We start from the raw sequence: 18,768 nt of genomic DNA on the forward strand, positions 1-18,768 counted from the left end.
GTGGAAATGAGTGCCTTCCTGGGCTCCCACACCAGCCCCTCCCGTGTCCGCCACTACGCAGTGGCTTCAGAAGGAGAAAGTAGGACGGCGAGTGAGAGTGAATGACAGCGTCCGTTGGCGGATAGAGGTTTAATGGGGGAAGGAAGGGGATGGGGGTAGGGCGTGGAGCGGGTACAGTTGCAGGGTCCCTGGCCCTCCACTACACCACTGGGGCAGTGAAAGGGTCAGGGGAGCTAAGGCCCTGGCTGGGGACTTGGAAGGCACCCCCAATTAGGGCGGGGGTGGGGGGCATGTAAAGGTGAGGCCCCTCTGGAGCGACAGCTCCGCCCCAACAGGCAAGTTTCATCCTTTCTGGTAAACAAATGACTGAGAGGAAACCCTCGCTGGGGATGAGAAACGCAGCGACTTTGGCCAGCACAGATCTGGGTCGCGAAGGGAGGAAAACCCCTTCCCCGAGCTCGGGGTCTGCCTCCACCCAGGATGCGCCGGCAATGTGGGTTCCGGGCTGCGGGGGAGGGGGCTGCAGCAGGGCGTGCCCCCTGCAGGAAAAGTCACCGCCCACGAGGCTGGGGAGAGCTCCGCTGGGTCGGTGAACATGCAAATATATGTTAAGTGAGCATGCAAACGAGCAGCATCTTTTTTTTTCTTTCTTTCTTTCTTTTTTTTTTTTTTCTTTTTTTGCGTCAGCAGCTTGGGCACTTTTTCCAGGCAACAGCAGGGGTTTGCGAGAGCACTCCAGCAGCAGGGTTGGGGATGTGGGGCCAGGGAGGGGAACAGGGAGGGTTCCGGCACCGACCGAAGGGAAGAGCGGCGAGGCTCCCAGCCCTTCCGCGCCAACCTGACAGGATGGGGCGGGGGGCTGGGGGACCGCTCCCCATCTCTCAGAACTTGTGAGGCTACGTGCAAAAGGCCGAGACTCCTATTACTTAGGGATCTCCCCCTTCTTCAAGATGACCTGTCGCTGCCAGGGTGCGAGCTTGGCCTCGTCGTAGCCGAGTGTCCGCAGCTTCTCCGACTGTTCTTTCGCCTTCTGTATCTCCTCCAGCTTTTGCCGCTCCTCCTCTTTTCTGTTTATGGGTGGCAAAACTTAGCAATGCCTGGGGCCAGATGCCAGGCAGCCCAGACCCCGGGGGTGGGGAGGGGGTGGGGGGTGGGGGTGGGGAGCTAAGGACTACACTGCCTAGGGGCCAGGGCTTTCCTGGAGTCACATTAGTGTTAGAGGGATGCTCAGAACAAAGATACGTGGAGGCTGTAATTGGATTATTCTGTAGAAAAATGTTACTAGAAAGAGCTGTTGGGTCACTAGGTGGCCCTGGGTGAGGATTGAATGTTACTGAGCTTACCCGATCCGTGACAGGAGGCCTGTCATCGGAGACAGGACCTGAATTGTGAGGAAGCTGTCAATCTAAATGCCCAGGGAATAGGGTTGAGGGGCTGGGAGATCTCATTACTGGGGGACAGGCCCTGGAGCTAGCTAGGGACAGGTGCTCAGGACATAAGGCGGGTACAGCTCTGTGGCAGAGTGCTGGTCTACAACAATCAAGGTTTGATTCCCAGCTCTGAAAAAAAGCTAAGGATAGATCTGCCTTGTCACCAGTTGCCACTGACCAGATTTGGTTACAGAACAATCGAAATTTTCAAACTGGCATGCACATGATATTTTAAAAACTAAAAAATTTTTAAGGAAAAAATCCCATATATATGAAAAATCTCGTATGTGTGTATATATATACATTGTGTGTGTGTGTGTGTGTGTGTGTGTGAGAGAGAGATGGGGGAGGGGTCTTGATGTATTGCAGGCCAGCTTCAAGTTTGCTGTGTTGACAAGGCTGACTTTGAATGATCCTCCTGCGTGCTGGAATTACACACTGGAGCCAGCACTCCAGGGTTTTGTTCTGGCTCCTTTGTCTTCAGTTTCATTTAGTTGAATGTGTGTGGGTGTCTTGCCTGCATGCACATCTGTACACCACATCTGTGCCTGGTCCCAAGGAGGCCATCGGATCCTTCAGAACTGGAGTTACAGATGGTAACTGTAACAGGCAGTTGAGCTGCCTGTGGCTGCCGGGGAGTTGAACCTTACTTAGTCCTCTGGAAGAGCAGGAAGTGTTTTTAACCACTGAGTTATCCCTCTATTCTCATGACTCGGGATTTCTGCAATACTAGAGTCTGGACCCAGGGCTCCCAGCACACCAGGCTGGCACACTACCGACTGAGCCATCCCCTTGGCTCACCAGTAACATTCACATGGAAATGCTGGAATAACAGTTTCCACACACTGGGTTAAAAGTATTAAAACTGAATTTACCTATATCTTTTAAATTTTTCTCAGCGTGGCTACTATGAAATTTAAAATTAGGGCTGGAGAGATATGGCTCAGCGATTAAGAGCCCTGACTGCTCTTCAAAGGTCCTGAGTGCAAATCCCAGCAACCACATGGAGGCTCACAACCAGCCGTAAAGAGATATGATGCCCTCTTCTGGTGTGTCTGAAGATAGCACCAACTGCTCTTCCAGAGGTCCTGGGTTCAATTCCCAGCAACCACATGGTGGCGCACAATCATCTGTAATGGGGTCCAATGCCCCCTTCTGGTGTCTGAAGACAGCTACAGTGTATTCATATACATAAAATACATAAATAAATCTTTAAAATTACATATGCGGGCACACTATGTTTCTACCTGACAGCACCAGGTTGGATTCCCGTGTACAGAAATTAAGTTGAAAGGAACACCTGGATGATCGAGTTTATTGGTCCTGGAACTGTCCTTGGGGCTGGAGAGATGGCTAGGCTGTTATGATTGTATACTACTCTTCCAGAAGATACAAATTCAATTCCCAGTAACTACACTGGGTGGCTCATAACCACTCCATCTCCAGGAACTGACCTCTGACCTCCACAGGCACCTGCACTCATGTGCTTGTATCTACACAGACATACACATAATTTTTTTTTTTTTTTGGTTTTTTGGATTTGGTTATTTTGAGACAGGGTTTCTCTGTATAGCCCTGGCTGTCCTGGAACTCACTCTGTAGACCAGACTGGCCTCGAACTCAGAAATCTGCCTGCCTCTGCCTCCCAGAGTGCTGGGATTACAGGCGTGTGCTACCATCGCCCAGCTGACATACACATAATTTAAAAAGAAAAAAAAAAAAAACCCCAGTGCTGTAGGATAGAAAGGGTAAGGGTGTTTCGTTTTGTTTTGTTGAGATAAGGTCACATGTAGGGTTAACTTGTGAGGTGACCGGGAGGCAAGGATGGTCTTGAACCCCTCATCCTCCCGCCTGTATCTACCGAGGGGATTATAGGGATGTGCTAACCCACTTGGTGAAACGCTAGGCTGCCAGGAGATGGGGTTTAGGTAACATAAGAATGTAATCAGAGCATCGGAGCTAGGCTTTGAGAGACAGGTGCTGAATAATTAAGGGTCTTGTGTCATTATTGGGAGCTGAGAGGTTATGGCAGCTCTCAAGTAATGGACTGGTTGAAGACGCACAAGGGGACAAACCTCTGGGGCTGGGTGTGGGAAGAGGTGGCAGGTTTGGGCCAGGACCGTACTTACCGCTTCTGCTCCCTGGAAAGAGAGAGAGAGAGAGACAGTGTTAAATGGCCTCACACCCTCCAAGACAGTCAAGACACGATGCCAAGCAGTCTCCCCACTCACCTCTCTTCCTCCAGCTTCTTCCGAAGAATGTCTCGTCTCCAGGCAGGCAGGCTGGCCAGCCGGGCCTCCTCCTCCTCCTCCTAAAACACAACCACAGCTTCAGGACCAGCTTGGCCTGAGATTCCCAGGGCGGAGGCATGCAAATCCAACCCAGGGGAGGCAGAGAATTCAGGAACAGCAGAATATAGATGTCTTAGCAAGAAAAGACCTTTTTTTTTTTTTTAAATGATCTTCTATGGTGCAATCTGATAATGATGCTGAGTGACAACCTGTGTAGCCGGGGTCTCCTGCTTCCCAGTGACCCCAACCAGTTTGCTACAGGTGGAACCACATAGATCAGAGGAGGTAAAAAGGAAGACAGAAAAGTAACTGGGTCCTGATTTCCCACAAAGCAGCTGCCTAGATGGCCTCAGATCTGTCTTCCAGCATTTCTAGGTGGATGTAGACTTGTACCACATACTTGGTCACCTCAGGAAGGCCCAGGCTGCCTCTGGTTCCCCTGTGGAGGACCTGCTGACCCCCCTCCCTGCCCCACTTGCTCCTTTCTTAGTGGCACGGGTATGTTTCACAACTATGGGACTATAATGACATGGGGAGAGGGGTAGCAACACAGCCTATAACTGTTTATTGCTTCGATGTTACAGAAGAGAAGGGGGGGTCTGTGCACATCACACACCACACCACACAGAACACTGCACAGGTGACCACGGGAGGTAGCAAAACCCAGAGATGGAGAGACAGAACCCCACTGGCTCGGGGAACCCAGTGTCCCTTCACTCAGACAGCTTCTGCTGTCTGGCTTCACAGAGAGAATCACCTGACCTCCCCTCCCACCCCCCACACCCCAAGCTCACAAAGGCCTCACTTCCTCCTTCTAGGGACCTCAACCATCCCAAAGACGCAGACTTCCTGAAAACCTGCTTCTTTCTGTCTGATTCTGGCCTCTAAATGTCAGACAGGCATCCAGGCACAAAACTAAACTCTACATTTGCTGTCAGATGTCAAAGAGTTCTGCCTCCTTCTCCTTCCAGAAGGAGAAGCTCCGGTCAATATAGCGGCAGATGGCCTCGTTACTGAATTCGCCCATCTCAGACACCAGCTCCAAGGGCTCTTCAGTTGGGGGTTCTGAGCTAGGCACGTCTGAGGTTGGGGGAGGTGCAGCGGGAGGCAATGGCGGCAGCGCTGGGCTTGGATCCTCTGACTGGTCCTCGGGTGGGTCCTGTGATGGAGCGGATTCTTTGGTGGGCTCCTTCTCTCTTTCCTCTCTCTCCTGTTTCTCTTCCTCCTCCCCTTTCTTCTCCTTGTCTTTCTCCTCCCCTTTCTTCTCTTCTTCTTCCTCCAGTTTTTCCTTCTCTCCCTCCTCCTTCTCTCCCTCCTCCTTCTCTCCCTCCTGGTCTTGTTCCTTCTCCTCCCCTTCTTCCTCCCCCTCCTCCTCCTCTTGGGTCTCTTCTGGAGCCGGCTCAGGCTCGGGACTGTCTCCGAAGAATTGGCGCCTGAGGTCTTCAAAGCCATCGTCCCAGCTTCGCGTTCCGGCCTCCACTTCCTCAAGCACTGCGCGGTGGAACTGGCGGATAAGCTCCCACGGGTGGCTGCCCAGACGGTCGAACATCTCGTAGCACAGCAGATGACGGAATTTTCGTTCCTCCCGGCTCAGGCCCATCTCCAGCAGTTGGAAGTAACCTAACATGAAAAGATCCAGGGTGAGACTGTCGTAGCTCCGCGGAGCGCCGCCGTCGAGCGGCGGCAGGAAGTGCTCGGGCCAGTACAGACCACGGGTAAGCTCCGAGCCCGGTGCCTGGCGCGCTGGCACCTGCCTTAGCAGGCTCCTCCAGTGGCCCAGCAGTTTGCCCACCACCTGTCGCTGCTTTAGCAACTGTAGCAGCCGCTCTTCAGGGCCACGGTCCGAGTCCTCATCAGCTGGTTGCTGCTGGAGAATGTCTTCTGCCTCTGGGAGGGGACCGGCGCCAGAGGCCACAACCCGGGGCAGCAGTCTGCGCAGGCGCGCTTGGGCATGCCGCCCGGGTCCTTGGAAGGTCCACTTGCGCCAGTGCTCCAGGAAGAGGTAAACGATGCGCTCCTTGCGCATGTCGATGTAATCCTGGACGCCAGGCAGCTCGGTGGAGAGAGGCGGCCTGCTAGCTAACTGCTCAGGCTGCGAAAGAGCTTCTTCCTTGTGCCACGGCTCCGACGAGTCCAGGGTGTCCAGGGGTTCCTCTGTAGCCCACAGGCCATTGGCGATGGCGGCTCTCGGCTCACTGGAACCGATTGCTACGTAGTCTTCTTCGAGGATGGGCTCCCGGTCCAGGGTGCTGGTGGGTTGAGGGAGCTTGCGGCGCAGGCTATGCGTGGGCGCTGTGCCCTGGGTGCGCCGTTCGTACGCGGCGCGGAGGTCCTGCACCGAGACGCCACATTCGAGGATCTCCCGTGCCACCGCTTCCCGGCACCAGCTGAGCGAATGAGAACGTCCCAAACAGAGCGGTCCAGGCCTTGAGGGTGCGTCTGGCAGCGGCGCCAGCGGTTGGCCAGTGTCTGCAGCTAGCAGCTCTGCCAGATGCGCGGGCCGGCCGCCCAGCGCGGCCAGCAGCGTGGCCATGCTCTTGAGCAGCGTGGAGATCTTGCTGCACCAGGCAGGCAGGTTGGCCGCGCGGCCGTGCATGCGGCGTGGGTCGACGGTGAAGCGCGGAGCCGACAAGGCGGCCGAAATCGGCAGCAGCTGCTCCAGCTCCAGTTCTAGCTGCTCCAGGCGATCCTCCAGTTTCTTGGCCTTGTGCAGCACCTGCAGGTTCTCAATTTGTTGTTCGATGCGGAGGATGTCGGCCTCAGTCATGAGTTCCCCAAAAGGCCCCAGGATAGCGTCGTGTTCGCGGGAGTACCTCCAGCCCTCCGGGGGGTAGCAACAGGAGCTGGCAGCGGTTAGCTAATGCGGGGAAGACAAAAGAGGGGAGGGGCGCGTCTCCCTCTGGCCCAGCTCCCACTGCAGAGCCGGCGACCTTTTGCTAGTCCTGGGTGGTGTAATGGCTCGCTGGGCAGCGTCTGCAAGGATCGGCCGCCTGGCTGGCGGGGCGATTGTACTGGAGTAAGGCTTCGGCTCCCGAGACTCTGAGCAGGGTCACTTTGGTTGCTGGTAGAGCGCACTGGCTGGGGTTGCGGTGCTGCCTGAGGCAGGGAAAGCAGGCCTGCAGACTGGGTCTCCACGCCTGGCTTGGTCGCTCATTACACCACCCAAAGAACATGCGAAAGGCGTTGAAGCTGAGAGAGGCACAGAGGCCTTCCCCTAACTGATCCACTGCCTGCAATTTCCAAGCCAGACCCAGTGCTCCTCTCCTGTCATAGATCTCAGGCTTTCTGTGGTCCAGGCCCAGCCTAGTCCAGTGGTCAATGTTTCACAAGCCCAGATGAAAGCCCCCTCCTCTCCCCTCCCCTCCGTCTGTCTGTCTGTCTCCTTCTCCCTCTCCTTCCACTTTCTTCTCCCTCTTACTCCACTCTTTTTGTTTGTTTGTTTGTTTGTTTTTTGAGACAGGGTTTCTCCGTATAGCCCTGGCTGTCCTGGAACTCACTCTGTAGACCAGGCTGGCCTCGAACTCAGAGATCCGCCTGCCTCTGCCTCCCGAGTGCTGGGATTACAGGCGTGCGCCACCACTGCCTGGCTCCTATCCACTCTTTTTTTTTTTTCTTTTTTTTCTAAAAATATGGAACGCTTCACGAATTTGCGTGTCATCCTTGCACAGGGGCCATGCTAATCTTCTCTGTATCGTTCCAATGTTAGTATATGTGTGCCAAAGCGAGCACTCCTATCCACTCTTAAAGAGACCAAAGTTACAGTTGACCCCTCTTCCCCAGTGAACTGCCCCCAGCATGCTCAGGGGCCTAATCCCTTCCAGGCAGCTAGCTCAAACATGTATCTGGACTCACACTAGCGGCCACACACTGCAGTGCCACCCCAGAGACACAACCACTGTCATTTCCTGACCAACCCATCCTTCCCGCCGCCTTTCTCCTCACCCCACACTCTTCCTAATGCGCTCTTGTGTGTCTCCCGTTCCCATTTCCCCCTGGGCTACTACATCACCACCCTCTACCCTGTCACCACCCTCTACCCTGTCACCACCCAACCCACCTGTAGCTGTCAACTGGTTGGCTGACTGGTGTCTCAGTCTGCTGTGTTCCTGTCCCTCCCAGTGTCTTTTAAAGCTCGATTTTCTGATACCCCACATTGTCACTGTCACATCTTAGGGACACTTGCTTGCTTGTTCTCTCTCTCTCTCACACACACACCTCTACAGCAACCTTGGTAGCAGGTTTTGGTATATTCATTGTGAACCCTCAGAGGACACAGCCTCAGCACAGTACGTGGCAGATAGGAAACATTTGTTAGATGACCAGATCATCTTACAGATGTGGGGATCAACGCTGAAAAAGTCGCAGCAGCAGCAGCAGCTGGAGAATGACTGCACCACGACCGAGCTCAAGTCAGTCTGGATGCCAAGAAGGCCTCTCTGGGATCCTCCGTGTGGATCCACCCAGGAGCTCCTTAGAAATGCAGAACCTCAACCTTTGCCCCCAAAGCACAGTATGCTCTTTAATGAGGCCCCTAGTGACTGGAAGGCACCTTAGAGTTTGATAAACACTGACAGCTCACTCCAAGGGACCGCTAACAGTAGGAGGACTGAGACCAGTATCCGTAGGGTAGCCTATAGGCCTGCTTTTCTCCAAGGTTAATAGGCTTCGCTGGAGGTCAAAGGGTCAAAAAAAGGCCTCAAGGTGACATGGGAGACAGGCTGTAGGCTGAGCACAGGCCCAGGGCTGTCTAGGAAGCCCTGCCCACCCACCTTCCTCCGCTGTTCCTCTTCCTCCTGCATCTTCTGCTGCAGCTTCCGGACCATCACCTGGCGCTTCCACTCCGGGATGGGCCGGCCCTGCTCATCAAGTGTCGGGATGAGGGCCTCCACGTCCAGATGGACTCCCGGGGCCGGGGTGGCAGGCGGTGCTGGCACTATGCTGCCATTGAGCAGTGGCTGAGGCCCGGAGGCTGGTGGGGTGGGGCTCCGAGCCCGAGAGGGCACAGGTGACACCGGAGGCTGCGGTGACTCAGGCTGCCGGGAGAAGCAGGGGGGCTGAGCACTGGGCAGGCGCCGGGAGCCCGGGCGGGGCACCGCTCCAGTGCCTACCTGTGAGGCTGGCTGCCCGCTGCCTGAGAACACTGTCGTCAGCCCCTTGCTCTGCGGCGTGGGCTTCAGGCTCTTGCCCGCCTTTATCTCCGCCAGCAGCTCTGAGTTGTCACCCGTTGGGGACATCATGTTGAAAGATTTGGTGCCTGCCCACAGAAGAAGAGATGCTCAGTTGAGGGAAGGGTATCAGTCACAGTTTCCCTCCTGCCTCCCCCAAACCCCCCGCTCCAAGACAGATGGGTGGGGCCCACCTTTGGGCCCAGAGGAAGCTCTCCAGATCCTGGGATACCGAAGGTAGCTTTCAGGGCACCCAAAGGTGGGCCATCAGCTCCCAGCCCATGGTGATCCGACCAGGGCTTACTCACTGGGCATACGGCCCCCACCTAGAGGCCCCTGGGAGTTCATGGTGGCTCTTGGGCCAGCCCTGGGGACTCCAGCAGATATCTGCCCACCATGGACTGCCCGGCTTCAAAGCACGGACCTGGCTAGCCACCCAACCTTTGTCCCAGGTTTTCTGGCTCAGCCCCACTAGGGCGGAGTCTCCCTGTGGCCTTCTCCCTTCATCAGGAAAGCCAGTGACCCTTGGACTGAGCCAGCTGGAGTCTCCAAGGCCATAAGACTCAGGACCCTGGCGTGCCACCCAGCTGGAGCCTCCCTGGCCCCACACCCACAGAAGGACAGCAGACACACTCTGCAAGCAGAGCATACATTTACGGCAAAGCGACTGCGTGGCCCTGGGGGGACCTTGGAAGGAGGCACTTACTGAGGACATGGGAGAGGGCACAGAAAGAAGGGCCAGGCCAAAGGCATGCAAATACCTGAGCAGAGTTTGCATTTTGCAGCGGGGCCAGCCGAGGAATACTTGGGGAGGGCTTTGGTGCCCCAGATCCAGGCACGAATAAACTTATACTAAAGGCCCTTAGGTACCAGGGCACATCCCAAAGAGAAGGATAGCGTGCGGCCAGCTCGTTAACTTAAGCGAAACTGGAAGCCAGGCACCGGATGCTGTGATGCCGAGGGTGGGTGTTTGGGTATCAGGTCCTCTCACCTGCTGGCCCCTAGCAAGCCCTTTCCTCAGTCCCAGGCCCATTCTGCCTCATTTCCTGGGCAAGCCACCTCCCCGCCCCTCGCCTCAGCCTCAGCCGCGAGCCCGGGAGCGGCCAGCTACTCACTCTTCCTGTGTCTCAGGACTCTCACTTCTAGGAACGGAGAGGAGAGAATTGACAGAGAAGTTAGAGAAAGGGGGGTTGGGGTGAATCAGGGACAACAAGAAGGCCAGGGAGGGCAGGAGGGGGAGAAGAGGGGTGGAGCTCTCCTGCCCTTGTGACCCTGGCTCCGGCCACTCTGGGGCCCCACAAGGGTGGTCCATCCAAACCTCTAAGGGAGGCCATCTTGACCCTGGGGTTGGCTGCAGCAGCCAGAGCCTATTTCCTTTAGTGTAGGCTGCAGAGGAAGGAGAGTTCTGTCAGGCTGGGGATGGACTGAGGAGGGCTTTCCAAAGGCTCAGCCGGGAGTGGGCACGCTACCACAGGCTCCATAGGAGTTGCTCTGGGCCTGGTCAGAGAAAACTTGGTCTGGAACCACGGAATATGGCTTCTACCACGCACTGAGCCCCTGCCTCGCTAGGAAGGGAGAGCCAGAACCTTCCAGGATCCCTGGCAGAAAGCACAGTGTCCAGCAATCCGGGTCTCCAGTTTAACTTGTAAGCAAGAATTCGATGTGTGCTCGAGGGGGGCCCTGAGTTGTCTTCCACAATCACCACAAGCACGCTCATGTATGTGTGTGCGGCACACACACACAGCCTAAGGAAAGGAAAGTGTGATCGTTGCTGGAACTTGGTCGTCCTCAGCCAAGCACAACTGATCAGTAAGCGTCCCATCAAGGCTGAGGAAAGCTCAGCGGGTGTGCTGAGCTGGAAGGAACGAGAGTTCGAGGTTGGAAAGTGACTGAAGATGCAGGGCACAAGGAAGAATGGAGCATTCAGCCCCTCCCACAGAAACATCAGCCACCAGAGCCGGGAGGCTCGCCCTAGCTAAAAAAAAAAAAGAGAGAGAGAGAGAAGGTCTAGAGAGGGCAGGTGCCTCGCCAAAAGCCACACTCAGCCAGTCCTGCCGTGGGCCTGAAGCAACTCAAAACTTTTCTCCCCTTAGCATCAACAGGGTAGGGTCTGGGAAATAAAAAAAAAAAGAGCCCGGAAGAAGGACCAGGGGCGTCGCAGCTGGGGAGGGGGCGGTCTCTAGTTTCCCTCCTCCTTTGCAGCTGGCGCCGCCCCACCCCGCATCCCGCCCCTACTCACTGCCAGTGGAGGACGAGGAACGACGCTGCCCGCAGGCTGCGCCCGCGCCCTCGATGGGCAGAGGTGGGGCGGGTGGCGGCGAACTCAGGGCCTCGGGCAGCGGCGGGGGCGGCGGGGGCGGCGGCAGCTCCCTGGACGCTTTGGAGTCCGCCGCGCAGCCGTTGTGCACGTGGTTCCCGGGGAGCAGCGCCGCCTGCGGGGGAGCAGAGGGGCCGGAGAGTGAGGAGCATGAGCCGGGGCTTGATCCCGCGCAGCCCGCGGGTGCGGGCTGGTGGACACGCACCTCCTCGCTGTGGGCCATGCCCGGGCGTGCGGCCAGCGGCTCCCCCGGGCTGCGGCCCAGCTGGCGGTAGTAGTCCCCCGTGCTGGGCTGTTTACTGAACGCGCGCTGTTTGCGGTCGGAGTCCTGCCTGCGCAGTCCGGTGTTGTGCCTGCGCAGCTCCGAGTCCTGCCTGAGCTGCAGCTCCGGATCCTGCCTGAGCTGCAGCTCCGAGTCCTGCCTGAGCAGCCCCGAGTGGTCGTCGCCCGAGCTCGGCTGGGGGGAAGACAGTGGCGGATGATGCTCTTGGCCCCGGACGCCCCTCGCGCCTCCCTCTCCGCTCTTTGCCTGGGGGTGGGCGGCTCGCGGCCAGCGACCGTCGGGGGGTGTGCAGCTGGCCCTGTCCCTGAGCCCCCCAGTTCTCTGTGCAGGATGGGGCAGGGGTGAGGGGACCTTGGAGAAAGGGCCGGCTCACAGGGAGGGGTCTGGGTTAGGGCCAAGGGCACAGGGGCCCCTACTGCGGCCAGAAGGGGCGGACCCAAGGGCGGGGTGGCCCAGCCTGGACGCCAGGGGGAGCCTGCGCTGGAACAGCTCCCACTCAGCCCGCCCCGAGGGCTCGGCTGCACCCTACTTGCTGCTCCACTAGCCGCGCACAGAGCGCATGCAGCGCCTAGAAGCCTTTCTGTCGGGGGTCGCGGCCTGGAGGGGCCCCCTGTCTAGAGCTGGTACCCAGGGACGCTACTGCTTGCTCCTGGGGCCCACAGCCTGGGGCTGCTCCTACCTGCGACTGTTCCGGTGGCCCCCGCTGTGCACCTGGCAGCGGGGGCGGCGCGGACCCGACACCTGCGTTACCTGATCCTCCCTCTCAGGTTACAGCCCGGCCCGCACGCTGCCCGCCTATGAGCTCAGTCGGCCTGACATCACCCAGGGTCCGCCAATCCCAGGCTTAACCCCCAAGCTCGCTGGGATGTCACGGAGCCCCACCGCTCTGCCCCCCGCCAGGGGCGGCTCCGCCTCCTGCACCTCTTTCCCTGAGTACCCTACCTTCGTCCGGACCGCAGGAGGGCCTGACCTCGGACAGTGAAACTGGTCATTTTCGTCCACCCACCCCTCCATTCCAGGTCGCGCCCTGGCCTTTCCCTCCCGCATCTGGAACCCATCGATATCCATGTAAACGACACCACACCCGGGCCCAGGCCTCAAGTTTCAAGTGTGGCCGGGTGGGCTCGGGTGACAAAACCACTTCTCGCTCCGTTGCTCCCCGCTAAGGCCTGCACTGGGCGAGGAAGAAGAGGTGGTATGACCAAAGACCAAATGACCAGGTGGGGGCTGTCCCCTGACCCAGACCCACTCTCGTGTCTCTCTACTCTGGCCTCGGACCCCCGTCCCCACTGGACAAGGTTCACGTGACAGGAAACACGACACGCCGGATTTGTTTTCTGGGTCAGCCAGCCCCTTCTTCGGCACCCACTAGGGCCACGGAGGTGTGTACACCTCTCAACCCAGTTCTAACGGACGGTTTAGTCACCCACGCCTGAGGGGGCAAGGGACTCAACTGACACAAAGGGCCCTTTGTGGAGCCTATTAGCGCCTGCGCTTCTGCACGAATACACCACAGAGGGGCACGGGGAAGTCCTGGCACTCGGGCCCAGTGGTGGGGAGCGGGCAGGGCTTGGGGCAAGCCGCTTTATGCTGTGCCAGGCTTCGAAAGCGGGATAGCCGCTATCACTCCTAAAAAAAAAAAAAGCCCGGCTTTTTTGCTCTCCTCTAGAAAAAGAAGAAGAAGAAACCTCCTGGGTGAGCTTGGTGCATGGAAGGACAAGTTAAAGGGTAGTGTGGAGTCCCGCGAAGGCGGCTGCCCCTCCCAGTCTGCCTCCGCCCCATGGCCTTGTGACCTGGCTCACCTGTGCAAACTGATCGCCCGACTCCACCTTGGGGTGGCAAGCCTTGGGCTGGGAGAGAACTGCAAGGTCTGGGCTCTGGCAAGACTTTATGAGTTGTCCCCTCGCCTCTCCCGCTGAAGAGCCTTGCTCTGGGCCTCCCTCTTATCACATCTGACCTTCCACCGCTTTAGCCAAAAGTCCAAAGGCCTTGGACGTTCTAGTCCTTCACTCTGACCTACCCCTTCCGAATGGGTTTCCTTCTTATGTGGGAACTCCTCCTCAACCCACCCAGGGGTTACAGAGTGGGAAGGGGAGTTAGCATCAGAGAAAACCTGTTTCATACCCCGGGGAAAGGAGGAGCCAGCCTCGGCCTCTCTTCCCCAAACTAGCCTGCCAGCAGACAGCAGAACCCACCCGCTAGTGCTCAAAGTCGTCAACATTGTCTGGTTCTCACCTTAGAGTCAAAGGTCGGCCGGAGTGCCTCACGGAGGAAAACACCCCCAGTATCACTTTCCTTTCCCTTTGTGACTTCGTTTTGTTTCGCTTTCTTCTCTGTAGCCCTGCTGTCCTGGAACTCACCCGTAGAGCAGGCTGGACCTGCCTCTACCTCCCCCAGAGTTGGGATTAAAGGCGCATGCCACCACGACCTGGCCCAAGTGTCCTTCTTAGGGTGCGTCTCCAGACCCGAGCCCTGCACTGTGAGTATTCACAGTACCTGTGTGTCTTTTCCACAGACTCCAGGATAGCCCTGACCTCTGTGCAGGATGTACCGCAGCTCCTTGGGAGGCCCGACTTGCTGGCTCTGTGTTCCTTCAACCTTAACTCCTTATGGTTGACTGTAAGGGTGGTTTTGTCCAACTCCATCTCCAGTGGTCAGCCCTGAGCTCTCACGCACCTTGTTAGGACCCTCAGTCCTCAGACTTACCCTGGGCCCCCGGAAGTCCCATTTGTGACCACACATCAACCAGGCCAGTTCCCTCATCGGCCCAGTCCCCGGTCAGCCCAGGCCTAGTGCTAGCCAACAGGGCGGGCGCTCTGCCTACCTCCTTCTTGAGCGAGTCCACCTCCACATGACGGAGCTTGCTCTTGGTCTGCATGTAAATGTTATCCAAATGCAGCCCCACGGGGGGACTGGGAGCTGGGTAGCCTGGTGGCGGTGGGGGCACCTGGGTGCCTGGGGGTGGCGGTGGTGGTGGTGGGAAGCTTGGTGGTGGTGGAGGTGGAGGAGGTGGGGGTGATGGCTTCCCCAGCTTGCTCCGAGGCAAGCTCGACTCCGGGTTCAGCATGTCCATGTAGCTCTGTAAGTCTGCAGCTCTTGCACCTGGAACCCCTGGGGAGGGGGAGACAGAAGAACAAACAGGATGTGTAAGTTTGCAGAATGCACCTCAGATCCATGCTGTCTCAGTTGCAAACAGCGTATCCAGCCACAAGGCGAACTGGGGCCACGGCTTGGTATGGCGTCCCCAGTAGGCAGGAGGGTGATGCTCCCAGGTTCCAAGGGGATCCTTTAGGAAGTTCTGGGTCCCGGGGTCCTGTGGAGGAGGACCACCTGGGGGGCAGGAGTCTGGATGGCTATGCTCAGCCAGCTCTGCGCACCACCTGGTGGTGGGAAGCAGACACTGCATATGGTTGGACTCCTGTTCAGGGTGTGGTCAGTGTGTACACAGATGCCTGGCACTATGTGAGGGCTTTTGTTGTGTGTGTCTTTAACCCCGTATTTAGGTGTGTCTGTGATTTAGGTGTGTCTGTGTTGGACTGGGTAACTTTGGGTGTGGGTGTCCATGTTTGTAAAGGGACATAGAGGGCTTCTGTTTGTGTAACATAGGTGTGTGCATGCATACATATATATATATTTTTTTTTTCCGAGACAGGGTTTCTCTGTGTAGCCCTGGCTGTCCTGGAACTCACTCTGTAGACCAGGCTGGCCTCTAACTCAGAAATCTGCCTGCCTCTGCCTCCCAAGTGCTGGGATTACAGTTGTGCGCCACCACCGCCCGGCTGTGTGTATGCATATTACTGGCATAAGTGTGTACGTGTGCTTGTGCATGTCATGCTTACGCATATTCTTTGCACACCTGTCCACATGTGCACCTTTGAGTCTGGTAGCTTAGAACCGAGATCACTGAGCCATGTGTTGGGCACGTGTGGACTCCGTGGCAGGGAGTTTATTGGGATGGGCAAGATCACGGGCATCCCTCTCCACATGTTAAGACATTGACTGGGACAGACAGACAGATGACAGAAAGACAGACAGACAGAATGGCCCTGGCTTTGAATTGTCTCCCCACACTCCTCCTCCTCCCATGCAATCACCTCGAGTAGAGCGCTGACCCTTGCTGCTGGAGTGGCTGGAGGAGCAGGAGTCATAGTTGGAGAGTGTGCTGGTGGGTGAGCCAAGGTCAAAGGTCAGCGGCTGGACCGACATGGTGGTGTTGGGCGAGGACATGCCGGAGTCCGGCTGCTTTGCCTCTAGGTCCATGGATGGATCCCGGGACAGGACTCGGTGTTCCAAGCTCTGAGGGAAAAGGAGGGACGTTTTGGGCTCCAGGGTCCCGTGGGGATGACCTTCAGACCAGGGCTGCTGTCACGAGTCCTCCCTGAGCAACGTGCTGGGCCACGTCCTGATGTCTGCACCATTTCTGCTTCTTCTAAGAGCAGGAGTCAGGAGCGGACGCTCCCAGTCACACGTCAGGCCTCAGAGAAACGGCCACCTGGCTCCCACTTTGCTCAGGGAAGTGGACAGTTTAGAAGGAGGGTCTGGCCTGTACCCCAAAGGGATGCAGCCCTGCACCTGCCTCTCCCCTCCAATCAGAGGGCAGAAAGCCTTCTCTCCCATGCATCCGTGGGCAAAGAACCCCAGGGGCTGCAACTGCAGGAAGAGGAAGGGCACCCTCGACTTCCGTTGCCTGGCTGCATCCTGGCTTGCTTGGCCTGCCTGCTGCCGACCCAGGGCCAGTGCGCCTCCTGATGGGTGCTGGGGGAAAGGCTGGGCCCTAGATGGGATGTGCCAGCTGAGGCTGTGGAGTCTGTCATCCTCCCTCCCACCAGCTGGGCCTCTGAGTGGAGGCCTGCCCCTCCTGCTGGGAGCAGGTCAGGGTGAGGGGTCACTTACATTACCCATGCTGTCCCTGCTACCGGCAAGCCTGTTCCTCCTCCTCCTCCTCCTCCATAGCCTCCTGCCCACAGCTACTCCTCCCTGCCTCTTGCCCCTCCCTGCCTGAGAAGTGTCACAGGCCCCCTGGGAGAGGGAAGCAGGCTGGCACCAGGTAACCATGTACATGCCTCTGTAATTAGTGTTTGCCTTTTCTGGGCCAGTCACCTCGGTGGCTTGGACCTGTCATTGCTGCTTCTGGGCCTTCCTGGGTGAGGGGGCCAGATCCTGCTGCTGCCTACCTCATTCACTTCAAGAGGTCCAGGCCCTGTTGTCTACCCCTGGAAGGAAAGGGGGAGCCCCAGGAGATGATGACTTGGGGTAGCGGGGAGAGACAACCTGCAGGTGCTCTTTTCTTGACTGGCACTAGGGGGCAGCATTGAGACCCTGCCCTGACTTCCGTGGACTATGGAAGGTGGAGAACCGGGCACAGGCTTTGGAGCCTGGAGTAATACCATTAATTTCCAGTCCTCTATAAGCTATAGGATTATGTGCATATTGCGTACCACTATTTTCTGGTGCCTGAGTTGTAAGTGCCCATCTGTCAGTGGGAATAACAGTGTTTGCAGACGTGTTCAAAGTTACTGACAGGCCACTGTATGTCACCTAGTGTGTGCCTAAATCATGAAGTGCCAATCATAGGCAAAGATGACCTAGGCCACGCCTGTGGAGTGCAGGCCAGAGCGTCTGCCACTGTCAGATTCAACAGTGGCTTACGGCTGACTCAGCATGAGGAGGTGGAGCTAGGTGGGCTCTCTGGAGGGCGTTGGGGCTACATACTTGCAGCCTGAGAACAAAGACACTCATCAGGAACGACCTCACTCCTGGTGCACATGGAGAGCTCTCAGTGTCTGCCCCTGCTGTGTGCCCTGTGGCGAGGTACCCATGACCTTACTCTGGGAGGCCCGCTCTGGAAGTTCACCTCCTAACTGTTCAGCCTGCTTGATCTCTAAGCCCCGCTGCACTGTTTGGATCCCAAACAGGATCACCGCACACGCCAGCAAACAGAGCAGGCCCACTGGCCTTCCCTCCCCAGGCTTCACCTGGAAGCCTTTCTCATGGCTGGGCTGGGCCCTGGAGATAGCATCCCTCTGAGGGGGTGGGGGGTGTGAGACCCATCCTTTTCCTCCTCTTCTACTGCCCCAAAGTGGGCATTGAATTGTCTGGGACAGGGCCCTGGACTTGGTGACATCCACACCTAAGTCTTACTGGGTCATCTTGTGGCTTTGTAAAACATATAATACAATAATTTACAAGTATATATCGTGTTTTGGTTATGAGTTAACTACAAAGTGAGCAGATGTACACCAGGCAAGATAGGTAGCTCCTGTCAGCTGCATGGCTAGCTACTTACACAAGTTCGAGGCCAGTCTGGACAACTTAGAAAGATCTTATCTCAAAGCCAATTTAAAAGGCAGACAGGGAGAGACTTGGAAGTGTAGCTTAAGTGTAGGAAGTGGTATATTACTCATCACTTGGCTAGAACTCCTAAGGCCCTAGGTTCAGCCCAGAGAGAGAGAAAGAGAAAGAGAAGGAAAGAGAAGGAAAGAGAAAGAAAAAGAGAAAAAGAGGAAAGAAAGAGAAGGAAAGAGAAAGAGAAGGAAAAAGAAAAAAGAAAGAGAAGGAAAGAGAAAGAGAAGGAAAGAGAAAGAAAAAGAGAAAAAGAGGAAAGAGAAGGAAAGAGAAAGAGAAGGAAAGAGAAGGAAAGAGAAAGAAAAAGAGAAAAAGAGGAAAGAGAAGGAAAGAGAAAGAGAAGGAAAAAGAAAAAAGAAAGAGAAGGAAAGAGAGAAGAAAGAGAAGGAAGAAGAAAGAGAAAGAGAAAGCAAGAGAAAGAGAAAGAGAAGGAAAGAGAGAGAAAAGAAAGAGAAAGAGAGAGGAGATTCAGGTTATACCCATCTGTGAAATGGGACCACGACCATACCCTACAAGAGAGGTTCTGTAAGATTTAAGTCAGATAATACATGTGGGTGGGCGAAAGGTCAACTTGGCTGGCTCCAGTGGTCTGTGTCTCACACAAACCTCTGCCACAGCAATTTTGAATCGCCTCAGGCAAGAGGCTTCATATCCCTCAACTTCAGCTTTCTTTTTGGTAAACAGGCAAGACACTCAGTCTTGGGGTTAAGTGGTGAGATGGGAATGACTCCACACCATCCATTTCTGGGTCATACCAGGGTTTGCACCGTACGCAGGTAGCGGGCGCAGTGGGTGTGGCCATTGAATTCAGCCAGGTCGGCAGCGGTGTACCCATCGTGGTCGCGGACGTCCAGCCCCGCGCCGTTCACCGCGAGGATCTGGCAGCACTGTAGCGGGGCGGAGCACGAGGGGGAGAGCTGGGTCCCTCCACCTCCCT

At 56.6% G+C, this 18,768-nt stretch overlaps 1 protein-coding gene and 1 non-coding gene across 4 annotated transcripts in view; both read right to left on the reverse strand.

Annotated features, from left to right (window-relative positions):
* Positions 1–112: 112 nt before the first annotated feature.
* The window catches only part of Espn (espin), a 34,277-nt gene continuing 15,621 nt past the window's right edge, over positions 113–18,768 (reverse strand). Inside the window, exons 5-15 of one of the 3 annotated variants that reach the window (XM_052178274.1) lie at positions 18,587–18,718; positions 15,581–15,782; positions 14,311–14,597; positions 11,409–11,660; positions 11,126–11,318; positions 10,002–10,028; positions 8,830–8,975; positions 8,491–8,754; positions 3,662–3,741; positions 3,560–3,571; positions 113–1,067 (exon numbers count right to left, since the gene is read on the reverse strand). In XM_052178274.1, coding sequence (XP_052034234.1) covers positions 923–1,067; positions 3,560–3,571; positions 3,662–3,741; positions 8,491–8,754; positions 8,830–8,975; positions 10,002–10,028; positions 11,126–11,318; positions 11,409–11,660; positions 14,311–14,597; positions 15,581–15,782; positions 18,587–18,718 — 1,740 coding nt within the window. In that variant the 3' untranslated portion in view covers positions 113–922. The remainder of the gene's footprint in view (positions 1,068–3,559; positions 3,572–3,661; positions 3,742–8,490; positions 8,755–8,829; positions 8,976–10,001; positions 10,029–11,125; positions 11,319–11,408; positions 11,661–14,310; positions 14,598–15,580; positions 15,783–18,586; positions 18,719–18,768) is intronic. The other 2 variants (XM_052178275.1, XM_052178276.1) reach the window with 2 other exon arrangements.
* LOC127682032 (U6 spliceosomal RNA) lies at positions 7,345–7,452 on the reverse strand. Its single transcript, XR_007977334.1, has one exon. It is a non-coding gene; the product is annotated as a U6 spliceosomal RNA (small nuclear RNA).

Source organism: Apodemus sylvaticus, chromosome 3, assembly GCF_947179515.1.
Source record: "Apodemus sylvaticus chromosome 3, mApoSyl1.1, whole genome shotgun sequence".
Classification (NCBI taxonomy): Eukaryota; Metazoa; Chordata; class Mammalia; order Rodentia; family Muridae; genus Apodemus; species Apodemus sylvaticus.